Here is a 13,023-nt window from a genome sequence, read left to right as displayed (position 1 = left end):
AAAACCCAAAACTTCTCTTGTTTAACTTTCTGCTTCATTCCTGAATAGGATAAAGAAATCTTTCTTTAAATTATTCCCAGGGTAAAGCCAGGTAGAGAGTCTGCTTGCTCTCAGATGTTAGAAAATATCTTATGCGGTTTATTGTGGGAACACTGAAAAAAATTAACACGATTTAGAACAGCCAGCGCAGAAGAAAATAACGCTTACTTAACTACCTTGGGAATACATTTTGACCCCATCTTAAATTGACTGCAGAACATCCAGTGACTCAACATAATAGTATATATATTTGGAACTCCCTGACTCCTACAAATTACACTACAGACAAGGAAGCTGTAGACGTATTTTACATTCAGGATCACCTTACATTCATCTGCATCTATTTAAAACCACAACAGTTTCCACCAAAATTTATAGATACAAACATTTAATTCAGAATATTCTGAGGGGTCAAGGCAGGTTCTCAACTGCTGGAAGCTTGAAAATTCTTAAAAAACAGAATTAATAACCCTCCAAGAAGCTTTGAGAACATTACCTCTCTGTATCAGAGATACATTATTCCCTGCTGGAGAAATGGGAATTAATATTTACTTTCGCAAAAATGCTTTGGAGTTCCTACTACGACAGGATGTAAGGTAGGCTAGAAGGGAGTAATAGTCATCTACTATACTTACTTAAAATATTTAAAGACTCTCACATTAACATCTGATTAAAAAATCCACATTAATTTTGTACCTTATCTATAACAATAAAAAGAAGGATGGTTTAAAACATGCTAATCAAAACATTTTGCCATGCAGATGAAAATAATTCTGTTCTAAGTGTTTCAGCCATGTTATCTGACCACGGTTAATACAAGAACCTATTAGTCTTTCTGTTCCATAGCGGAAGGCCCTCGTCTTGTAGACCTCCCTTCAGCATGGGGAAATGGAGTCCCTTTATGACTTTCCGCTGCATTTTCTAGCACATACATGTCAGAAATTATCGTATATTTCCAAGTAATTTGGTAATGAACAAATATACTTGAAAACGTAGCCAATTCTCAAGGGTTGATCTGACTATATAAATCAGACAATTTTAAAATCAGTGTTATTTTTTAAAATAAATATGAAACAATGGCAAATAGAATTCAGCAATTCTAAGGGACTGTTATTTTTGAAGCTAAAAAAATTCCATGCACAACATGAAGGTCAAAGAATATCCTCCAATTCATGAGCAGTCACCTACAGGCAACCCCCAACCTACTTCCTGACCTAGACCTTTTCTTTGTGTCACTTCCCTAAAAAAACAGGCATAGCTGTTTCAGAGAGATGAACTGACTGAACAATCATGAACAGAAAACAGAAGTGACTGTGAATGTAACAGTAAACTATTCAGCATTTTATGATGAAAGACGTGTTCTCTGAAAGCAGACTGCTCTTTCAGGTTACAAACAGGAAAAAGGATCCGGAGACGAGTTTCCCCTTTGCTTTAACTCAAGTGAATTTTACTGTGCTCCGCAAGAGGGCTATCTGGACATGGAGACCACGTTTTCTCCATGTTGTCTTAGGTACAGCACAGTTGGTCTTGGTCCAGTAAAGAAAAATTTCATGCAGTGTTAGAGCCATGGCATACAAACCTGTCAGCTGCTGATTTAATTTCTTTGCATTTTCTTTTAGAACAGAAAGCACTAAAAACATGTTAATTTAAGCTAATGGACAGATTCAAAACAATTGCAGCAATGCTAGGATATGGATTTGAAATCAATGTAAGAACATTATTAGTAACCCATCAAGCAGAAACTTTCTGAAAACACTGTATTTGGATAAATTTTGTAGCCATACTGTTTAAAGTGACACATTAGAGTTGTCTCATCAGCTGTTCCTTCTGGATGACCTTCCAGCAAACGAACAGCAACAGCAGCTGTAACAGCAGTAATAAAATGCTCTGTGATCAGTGTATCTCAGGATTTTGCTCAGCACTATTAGAATCAAAATCTCTGTATTCTCCAAAGTACATGTATACAGAAATACATTATTGAGAACAATTTTAGTGCAAAAAAAGAAGTGTAAACCCCACAAACTCAGAAAATATAACCCCGTGAAAGCAGCAGCACAGCCTTCAAATAATAGTCGAAAAAAGGCTTAGGGATGATTTGCTTCTAATATGATATGCAAAAAGATTCAAATGGTGAAGTACTTCCAGTAACCTTTTAAGAATAAAAGATCTGATTACATGAAAGTAAAATAATATTTTTAGGAGAAAATTCTTGGTCCATGCATTTGAAAAATGCTTTTTATAATCCTCTCAGTTTAAAAAGGTATTTTAAACTTCTTCCTTGGTCACTATCCAATCATGTTTCAATTATAACAAAACTGCTAAGCTTTTTGGTTGTTTAAATCATTAAGCAATTAAAATGATAATTTAAGTTGCAATTTTTTAATCTTAAGAAGGTAATTCTGGCAAGAGAATGAAAAATAGAAAGAACAACCATTAGACTATCGCTTAAGTTTGGGGGTTAAGCTGATATCCAATATATTGAGGATATTTTTATTGTTAACTCAGGTAAAGCTCTTATTATAAAATTTATAAAACCTTCAGTACAACACAAAAAAAGAAAGCTCAGTTTTAGATAGTGAGAAAGTGCAGAATGCCCATAAGTTTGCCTTCTTGTAAGATAGGACTCTTTCTTTTATTTTCTTTTTGGTTTGCATTTAATTCCAGTGCCATACCACAGTAAATAAGAGATCATTATTATTTTTAAAAAACATATATTTTTCATTTAAAAATCAGAAAAATGCTTATAATAGAGAAAATATACAACCTGCCAACCCCAGCAAACAGTCTAAGTAAAGCAGACCAAAGAAAACAAGAAGCTCTGTTTGGAGAAGAGATTATCCTTGCCTTTTACACAGGTGAGGAATTATTTTCTTTTACTTTGAAACTCCTTATTATTAAATGTAACTGAACTGACATTAAATGGAAAAAATTGAAATACCATAGAAGATCAGATCATTGCTCCATTCATCTGATATCTGATGTTGGGCAGTAGGCAGCATCAGATTGCTCAGAGAAAGACAACAAAATTCTTTTAAGAGAATTTTACACTTCTTAGTAATTAAAGGTTTTAATGTAGTGCCAGGCATTACGGAACATCCCTTCTGCTATAAAGTTGAAAAGATCCTCCTTTCCCAAGCTTACTCAGAATGTGAAGTGCTATAAAATCTACACATGTGCTCAGACTGTCTTGAAAGTTGCAGTGCTTGTTAGAATCCAGGCTAGATCTAGCAATCCATTGTCATGGACATTTGGCAAAAGTACTCTCTCCATGGCTCAAACCCCAGCCCTCAACTGCTGTCAGTCAGTCAATGCTTAGCTCAGATCCTCTGATGAATTTTACCAAAACAACAATTTAATGATAAATTAGGCTTTTAAAATTAGAATGTACAAAGCACATATGCAACAAACTAAAAATCTAGGCAAGAGCTTTCTGCCAGCTAGTTTTACCAACCTTGTTTTTCTTTTGTCACATTCTCTCTTTGCAATCTGAACCCAACTGTTGGAAGAAATTTGTGACTCCTTTTAGGAAAATAGCTGCTGTTCACCTTTGTCAGTTTTTCTTAATGTTTTTCATAGGTATAAGGTTGACATATATTTGGCCAATGGAAATGGACAAACAGCAAATCAAAGCAAAAGTAGAAAGCAAAGCAGTGAAACCTGTACGGGACAGTTGATGGAAATTGAATAGACAAGTATAGATACCGGCAAAGAGAAAAAAGTCTGATGCTTAGACCAGGAGAGAGAACAATTTTTAAAAGGGGAAAGGAATTTTGTCAGCCCTGCTCAGTGTTCCTGCACATATGTGAGGAGTAGGTTCCTAGGGGGGAAGAGGAGACTGAGGGAAAGGGATATCTCTCAATGCCTTACCTGAGCTTGAATCAAGGTGTAACTGCAAGTTCATAAGTACAGAAAGAGTTGAAAGCCAAGAAATACTTGGCAACACAAGCCTAAGTTCTGCTACCTTTGAATGACAGTCCAAAAGACAGAATATTACATTCTATCCTTGCAAAAATATTCAGGAACATTCCAAGGACAAGTTATATGGCATTATAAGACAGACTCTATAGCCTTCTCTTTGCTAAGAAGGACTTCTGTTTTACATGAGCCATTCTGGAAAAGAAACGTCAGTACCTCAGCTATGTAACCGAGCTTACTTTGTTTCAACAAGTTACAAGGGTTAGCTGAGCCACAGTAACTCATTCAGCTTGCTAGAAGCCATCATAAAGGTAAACTATTTTAGCCTAAGATAACATGTTTCAAAGTGTGTTTGCCATGTGTTTAAACAATGCAGCTCTGCTGACATGCAGTAATTTGGGCACCTGCCTGAGCTTTCACGCACGTAAATCTTCACAGAAATACTGCATCTGCAAAATTTTATGACTGCTTCTTACAAATCTCCACTCCTACCCATAAGATTCCATCTAAAACTAGGTTTTCACTTGTCCAACACTGAATTCAAAAATCCTTTCCATGTCACCGAAGTGATTGATTCCCCCACGTATACTTGTATTGAAATCTTATGTCTGCCAAGATGCCTCAACTAAGCCATCATCTTATTCACTTATCTCCAACAAAATAAATATAGCTAAAATGAGTGTAGAATGACTAGGGGATCCCATCAGCTTTAAAAGGCAGAAACATTATGCTATACATAACCAGACAACTGAAAATTCTCCCCCCTCCTCTTTTTTTTTTTTTTTTAAATGAGTTCCAGTTTTGCCAAGTTCTGTATTATACCAGGCAACAAAATATCACCAGGCAACTTCAGTTCTGTATTAAGTACTTAATTTTTGGCAATAAAAACATATTCCTATCTATGCACATACCAAAATAATTCAACAGCAACTAAGATAGTCCCCTCCTGAAGTCTTTTCCTGCTGTTCTGCCATTTGAGATTCGTGTTCAATTACTTGTTCAGCGTGGGTGGACATTTCTAAGCTATGGTTTCATAATCACACAACAGCGCCTTTTTACAGCAGCCTCCAATAAATTTTCTGTATTATGGTGCATTCAAGATCTGCGTGCCCCCCCCCCCCCCCCCATTGCACAATCTAAGCCTGTATCTGCACCTGTCTTCACACATAAGAGTGTTGATTATCTTTGTGTCTGCACAGATTGCTTAAAAAATCCTGCTGCTTCAGCATAATTAAGTATGCAATAGCTGGTTTCCCACGGGAGATTAGATAAACGTTAAAAAAACCCTACAATTGAAAACAAAAAAGAACCTGAACTAAGGTCATATTCTTAAACCCATTTCTGAGCAAAAGAAAAGCAGATCTAGCAGTAATTCAATCAAAAAGTCCAACCGAGACCTTTCACTTTCTGATAAAATCTACCTAAACAAGGTACACCATGAAAAGCAAGCTATTTTTAATGACAGAAAACGAAAAGAGCATAAACCCTATAGCCCGCTCTCAAGCGTACGAAATAACGTGTTCTGAAGGAGAAAGCAACTATCGTAGTTGTTGAAATAAAACTTATCAAAGACGCTACCTCCCAAACCAGAAAAATCCCGACCGGAGCTGACAAAAAGACGCAGACCCCCGGTTTGTTGGAGTCGGTTTCCAGCGCCTTGGCTGGACAAAGCAAAGCGTTTCGGGCTCCCTCCCTTCAAGCTGTGGTAACACAGCGACAGGGGAAGAAAACGGCCCGGGCCGAAAGGGCGGCAGGCTGCGCCGGGCAGTTCCCCGCTTCACTCGGGCAGCCGCCGCGAGGGACAGCTGCCGCCCTTCGCAGGGCCGAGGCCGCCGGCAGCCGGCCGCCCAGGGGCGGGAGGCTCCCGCGGGGCTGGCGGGAGGCTCCCGCCCGGCGGCACGGCCTCGCCTCCCGCAGCGCAGGCGCAGCAGGCCCGAGACAGGGGCGCGCAGGGGCCCGAGCGGGCGGAGGGAGACGCTGAAGGGAAGGGGGTGCCCGAAGGCGGGCGGGCAGCGGCGGCGCAGCCCCTCACGCTTGGGCGGGAAACAGCCGGTCCCACCCACAGCGCAGCCCTCTGCTCCGCCCCCGCCGCGCCGACCCGGAGCAGGAAGCAGCGGATGGCGTCCCTTGACCCCAGCGTGCCACGGAAGAGCTCACGGGGAAGTGATGGAGGTGAGACGGCCCCGGGGAGGGAGCCGGGCGGCGGGAGCAGGGGGAATGTTGCGCGGCCGGGCCGGGCCGGGCGGGGGGAAGGGGCCGGCTGCGAGCGGGAGGGGCCGTTGGGGCGGGGTCCGCGCGCTGCTCGGTGAAGCCTTTGCGCGCGCGCGCGCGGGCGCCGCCAGCCTCTCCTCGGCCCCCTCCGCGGCGGGGAGCCTCTTCGGTGGGGGCGGGCGCCTCGGCTGTGCGTGGCGCCGCTCCCTCAAAACAGAGCGGGCCCTTCCCGCCTCTCGGCTAGCGGCGGGCCCCGGGAGCTGTCCGCGGCTCCGCCCCGGGCGGCGGCGGCTGGGCGGTGAGACGCGACGAGGGGGGAACCGCGGACTCGGCGCGGCGGCGGCGGCGCAGGGACGGCGGCTGGAGCCAGCGCTGGTGGTGTGTGGTGGTGGGGCAAAAGCAGTTCCTGAAGTAAGTTACCGCCTCCCTATTGGTGCTAATGCTGTTGGAAGACATAACTTTGTTGAAGGGAGAGTTTTCCCCCTTGTTTTTCTCTGTCTGCCCAGCACAGACCTTCTCAGGTGAAGGGGCGGTAGAGGTTTTCCTGAGGTGTTTTTGGAGGAGCAGTTTTGACTGGCCTTTTGGCCCCTTTTGATTTATATATTACCTGTTGCAGTGTAAGAGTGATACTGTCTGGAGAGTTTCTTTGATGCCTTTGATGCTTTTATATACTATCCAGAACGCACCACTGATTTTTGTGTGTGTGTGTGTGTACATTTCGTGCCTTTTAGTTGCCTCTTTATGGATTTCGCTTGTTAAATGGGATTGTCTGAGGCTTTTCATCCTTTAGCTGCTGTACATAGAGTAATTCGGTAAAACCAAAAAGAAGCATTGGCATTAGTGACAGCTAAAGTAGCCAGTTACAAATTTACCACAAACATTTCTGTACGTAGCCAGTTGTTTTTGTTTGTTACAATTTACATGATTTTTCAGTGGTAAGATGTTTATGCTAAAGCTTGTACAGATATAATTTACTTTTTTAATCCAACAGTTTAAGATATTTACAGTTGGAAGTATCTTAACTAGACTAGAATTTTCCAGGCTTTGCATGGACATCTGAAAAATTCTTTGTGGATTTATAGCTGTAGTTCCTGTTTTGGTAAAGTGAGGATTGCAGTTAGACTGCCCAGATTTTGGCAACATAAGGCATCTACATAGCAGATTTCCTTTACTTTGCTAGCCTGTGGTTTGAGCTTGACTTCAGATGGTAAGCAAGCTGTATGTAGTTTGAGTTCAGATTTTTTTCTTTGTCCTGTACACTAGGGTTCTTATAAAACACTGAGATAAAGAGAATAGGTTTTTCTCTGGTCAGCTTTGTAACTAAGTATCAGAAGAAGATCTTTCAGAGATGTTTTCCTGTCAGTTACCAAGCCATAGCCAGGCTTTTACAAGTTTTACCTAACACGCCCCTCCTCCAGTGAGAAGATCTGGTCCATCGAATCTCCTCGAACTGTAGAAAGGTGACGAGGAGATCCAGGCTGGAGTAATTCAGTATAGATATTTTCACAATCCTGTCCTGTTTAAAGTTACTACACTCCTAGCTCGGTTTAAATGTGCCTGAGTCTGTGTCTCGACCTGGGTGTGTAATCTACAGAATTGTACTTGCAGGTGAGTGAACCTTCAGTAGCACACCACCATTTAAATTATTCCTTGAAATAAGGAAGTAACGAACCGTTGTAGTAGTTAACCTGCAACATACTGCAGTTGCCGCTGACTGGCGTCTCTGAGGCGGGACTGGGTGTTTGTATATTGAGGTGCTTCAGTTCAGTTTTGCGGCAGTGGACGGGGATGAATGGGTGCGGTGCCCCCTGCTGACTGTCTGGCCGCCATGTCAACGGGGTAGCCGCCTCTGCGGTTGCCTCACATCTGTAGCTTTATCTTTAGAATATATCTATATCTATCTATATATAGATAGATATATCAGGACTTTAAAAAAATCGGTAAGTTGACCTGGAGCACATGGAACAAGTTATTTTCCATAGCGCATCATTCATGAAAGATAGTCTTGTGGGTTTTTCCTTGGCTTTCTTTTGGATCCCAGCTGTGTATAGGACACTGAACAGGGTGACTGAGATCAGTTGATCTATCAAGAAAGCTTTTCTCTGTTGCCTGATGAGAAGGTTTATAAAAGCAGCTGGGTTCGTTTTTGTTTTGTGGGTTTTTTAAATACTATTACATGAATTGACACACTATGGGAAGGAGAACGAGTCTGGTGTTTTGGTTGGATGGTTTGTTGGGGTTTTGTTTTGGTTTGGGTTTTTTTTTTTGAATTGAGATATTAAGATATTCCTTCTGACCGTAACTGCTATTTTATAATGAGCAGTGCATAGTCAGAGGAAGAGCAAAGCAAGTTTAAAGAAAACAAACAACATCTTGCATCTGTCAAAGCTGATGGTATGTACCCTCATATAGGAGCATATTTTCTACATATATGAGAACAGGAAAGGAGAAGGGAAGGAATGATTCTTATAAAAACAGTTTATAAAGGATAAGAAATAAAAGTAGTTGATTTTAAACTTTAATTTTGTCATCTCACAATTACATAAATGGTAAGCCAAGAGCAGATCTAAGAATTGCTAAGTCCTGAGTTTTGAGACAGGATGTGATAGTTTCACTGTGACACTGGTGACAGCGATTGTGCAAATTATTGTGGCCTTTCCGTTTTCCTTCTGTAATGCTAGTGATTATAGTATATTATACTATAATAGTGATAATAGTGTATTCATTGAGTATATAATGATTAATTTATAAAATTATTTGAACATCCAACCTACTGTGAAATTTCCAGTTAATATATTAATACAATTTCTAACTAGTTTATGTAACATAAGCAAAACGAAACATTGTCTTTCTGAGCAGGTTCGTGAAAGATGCTCAAAATAGATTCATTTCAATTTGGTTAACATTGAGGAATTTGTTTTCTGTTATTGTAGAAGTATACTTAATTTTGAGTGCTAGCATCCAAAATGACAACAATATTTGATACATAGGGACTGTGAGGAAAAAAGAAGGAACAAAGTTATTCCAGAAGGTATGGTTAGCATTTATGTAGGAAAGACTGTCAAAACAACTTCCATAATAAAAAAGAAGGACGTACTGCGGACTTAGAGTTTTATCTGTTTTATTGACTGACGTGTTTGCAAAGTGGTACAGAAAAATTTACGTGCCGTAGGGCACGGAAAACATGCATTATTAACTCTATTTTAAAAGGCTCTTTAACTTCATTGTTGCCAGATGGGATGAGAAAAGATAAGTGTCCTGCACTGCAAATGGCCTCCTGTTCGACATTTGGTTTTTGCTAGTCTGGAGTCAGCTTTGGTGGATGAAGAAGGTTGATGCCTCTAAGGTTTGTACTAGAAAGCTGATTTTATGCTTGCATTCCATAATGTAGAAGTACTGTGTGAAATGCGGAAGCCCTTTGTGTTTGGGCACTCCATGTTGCTGCAGTCATATTTTAATTAAAAATTGTAGGATTCAGTATTGGTTTGCAGGTCTTTGAGCAATAAGGATTACTTTTCCAGCCTGGATAATTAGTTTGTGTGGTTTAGGTCTTATATGTTTTTTATTAGCATACATCTTTCATCTTTATTGTAAAGGCAACTTAGGAAATTTGACAATGTTATTGGTTAATAACCTAACAGAGTCTAAGCTGTATTCATAAGTATAGTATTTGACTTTGTTAATTAGATCAGGAATTAGCCCCTTCTATCAAAGCTAATATGCATTTTTAAATATAATATTAGGGTAATGTAGTAAAGCAGAAATTTATTTTTACAATGCAGTTTCATTTAAGTGAAGTTTTGGTCTATAGCTGAAACAATATAGTGCTTCTGAACAGCTTGGAGCTTGGACTGAAGGATGAACTTGTGCGTAGGCTTTACTGTGGGTTTTTCTTATTTTTTATTCTCAGTTAATTTATTTTTTACTTGCAGATGTTTGACAGAATCAAACCATCTGATGAAGCTTCTGCTTCTTCAGCACAAGGTGAGATATTTAAAGTAGATATTTTTGTTGCAATTATTTTTCTTTTAATGTAATAATTAACAGTAGAAGCATTAGTTCACCTTGTAGTGTACTACTACTTGCATACTTTGATTTCCTAAATTTCATTATGGAACTTAGAAGTAGTGACTTCTGAATCATCCACAGTTTCCATGTAGGTGTAGTTTTCTTGTCCTGTAATAAGCTGTTTAAGACATGCTACATTTCATCTCGGTGACCGTGGATGTAGCAATATAAATGTAGATTGCCTAGTCGTGATCCCAGACAAATCAGTAGAAAAATTCCCACTCACCTCAACCATGAAAGAGTAAAGCTTATTTTATGAAGCTTTTAGAGGAATTTTGAGGACAAAAGGATCTCTCTCTACATGCTTTCTTGGAATTTACTAAACTTATTATCTTCCTTTAAAATAGTAGTTTTGACAAATGCAATGTAAGAGAAGTAACTAATTGCAGGTAGAACTCTATTCCATCTCTTTGATATTCTGGTTTTTGGTTTGGTTTCCCCCCCACAGGAATTGAAAGACATGGTGCTGAAGGCTCTCTACGACAGGATAGCAATAGCAGGTAAGTTAGGTGATGACTTAACTGGCATCTAGCTTACTGCTTACACAACGTAAAACAGGAAGAATCTGTTTTTCAACGTTACCTATTATCTTGTGTAATGGATGACCGTGATGCAATATAGATCAAGTGTATGATGGAGGTCCTTTTTATCTTGTACCCACATACTATTAAAAACTGTGGGGAAGGTGCATTGTAATGCCCAAAACTAATGTGTGGGTGTCAAGATTTCTTTGTCTTTGGTCGGGGTTTTTTTATTATTTTTTTTATTTTATTTCAAAATACTGAAAAACAGAAGACTGAAAAGATGACTGCCTTTTTCTGGAGACACAGGTCTCTTCAGATTTCAGCCAGCTGATATTAGCGTTTGTGTTAGCTGTGCCTTTAACCTGTTATCCTTTGTTTTGCATTTAAGAAAAATGTTCTTTAGTGAAATTTGCTTGGGAATACATTAAAATATGTGGTCCTACTTGCCATTACAATTCTGAAATAGAAACATTTATCTTGCAAGTTTGTTCCAGCTGTATAATAAGATAGATATTTAGAATTTCCATGTTAAGAACATGAATTCAACAGCCCAGCATGTCTTGGTAATATTACCTTCTTTCAGTTTACGCACAAGAGGGCAAGAACATCCTCAGCCTGGAGTATCCACTGTGCAAAATAGACAAGGATACTGCAACTGTTGCCATGTACACTACAGTAATCTGGAACAGGTGAGAAGACTTCTGCATAATTCAGCAACAGATAGCAAGGAGTACCAAAAGGCTTTATCAGCTTATAAAATATCAGTCTCTACACTGAACACCCAATACTGAATGAAAAATAAATCAATTTGTGAATTGCACAGTGTATGCACCTGAGAAGAAGATACCCTTCTTATCTCTTACCGGTAAAAAGATGCTGGTGGAGCGGCATGGCTACTGCTGTCTGCTTTTCTGAAGTGGCACGCTGCTGTGCATTGCATCCATTAGATTTATATCTGTGGCTGTATATATTGTGAAGTATTAGGGTTAATATGTTAGATATCAAGACTGAAGACATTTGATCAACTATTTTCTTTTCTGTTCTTTAACTCAGTCAGTCTCCTGTCTTTTTTAGACTTTTTTAATTAGAAAGATATTTTAACCTTCTATGCTTATGAAAATTCTCCTTAATTTGAGCAAATTATAGGATGTTTACTCACATGAAGTTCAAGAATATTTTAATAGTAATTTATAGATACATTTAGAGTATTTGTACTAGTTACAAGAGACTTGTGCACAGCTGTCAGAGCTGCTAATTTAGGTTCTAACTCAGAAAGGTGTTTCAATACATTTTAGTATTATTTGAGACTCCCTAAGCATGCTTAAAAAGCTTATTGAATCAAGGCCTTGAAAGCAGAAAAGGCTGAAGGTTTTTCTTTCTATTTAAATATTTTCATAGCAACAGTGTAATATTTAACCTGGGAAGTAATTTTTAGGAACAGACCAGTGCATTAACAGTAGTATTAAACTAGTCACCTGTTTTATCTTTCACCAGCATGTTTTCAGCTCCCAGCACAGACATTTTACCACCTACTGTAGGAATCGTATGGGTACCAGTAGCTTGATGGAGCGTTTTCTGCAAGATGTTTTACAGCATCATCCCCACAGATACCATGACAACAGGTATAATACAGCTGGCTTTTGTTTTTAAATATGTATTGGTAGAATGCAAGTATTACGAGTTCTTATTTCTGTTCCACTGCTGAGCAGTAAATTTTGCCCATTTGAAGTGAAACTTTCACATTGAAGACAATGTAGAAAGGAGTGTGTTTATATAAACATTGTCCAAGTATATTGCTTTTGTGTTGTCTCTGCACTTTTAAACTTTGTTTCACTACTCAAGGATTTGATACAACACTACTGATAGCAATTAAATGTGAAGACCTGAAAAAAGAAGGAATATATGTGTTAGTGGGTATAGTAGCAGACTGTACAGTCTGACATGTATTTACAAATTCTTATAATTTGGGCTTTATAGATATTTTCTTTTAATTTTGGGCTTTATATTTAGCAGTATATTTTATGGTATGTTTTGAAAGAGTTTGTAATTTTTGTTGTTTTTTGTGGATAATGTCAGGTGAATATTTATATGTTTATTTTTTCATTATCCTTGCAGTTCACACATTCAGTTAATACTTACATGAATTACATTAATTGGCCAATTTATTAATGCTCAGATTTTGAAAAATGTTTTCTTTATTTATCATGTGCATGTTTAAGAGTGATAAGAGGGATAAGATAAGTTTTTCTCTGTAGATGAAGGGAAA

The 13,023-nt window shown here is 39.0% G+C and overlaps 2 protein-coding genes across 7 annotated transcripts in view; one reads left to right on the top strand and one right to left on the bottom strand.

The window, feature by feature from the left end:
* CMKLR2 (chemerin chemokine-like receptor 2) overlaps positions 1-6,101 on the bottom strand; it is a 25,686-nt gene extending 19,585 nt beyond the window's left edge. The window contains exon 1 of one of the 2 annotated variants that reach the window (XM_030017318.2): positions 5,533-6,101. The gene's annotated coding sequence lies outside the window, so the exon portion shown is untranslated. The remainder of the gene's footprint in view (positions 1-5,532) is intronic. The other variant, XM_030017313.1, reaches the window with a different exon arrangement.
* ZDBF2 (zinc finger DBF-type containing 2) overlaps positions 6,031-13,023 on the top strand; it is a 19,611-nt gene continuing 12,618 nt past the window's right edge. The window contains exons 1-6 of one of the 5 annotated variants that reach the window (XM_030017304.1): positions 6,031-6,126; positions 9,400-9,511; positions 10,098-10,149; positions 10,682-10,733; positions 11,341-11,446; positions 12,252-12,379. In XM_030017304.1, the coding sequence (XP_029873164.1) occupies positions 9,488-9,511; positions 10,098-10,149; positions 10,682-10,733; positions 11,341-11,446; positions 12,252-12,379 (362 nt within the window). In that variant the 5' untranslated portion in view covers positions 6,031-6,126; positions 9,400-9,487. The other 4 variants (XM_030017305.2, XM_030017306.1, XM_030017307.1 and 1 more) reach the window with 4 other exon arrangements.

This window comes from Aquila chrysaetos, chromosome 6, assembly GCF_900496995.4.
Source record: "Aquila chrysaetos chrysaetos chromosome 6, bAquChr1.4, whole genome shotgun sequence".
Lineage (NCBI taxonomy): Eukaryota > Metazoa > Chordata > Aves > Accipitriformes > Accipitridae > Aquila > Aquila chrysaetos.
The sequence above is the reverse complement of the archived record's forward strand: the minus strand, read 5'-3'. Positions and strand labels throughout refer to the sequence as shown.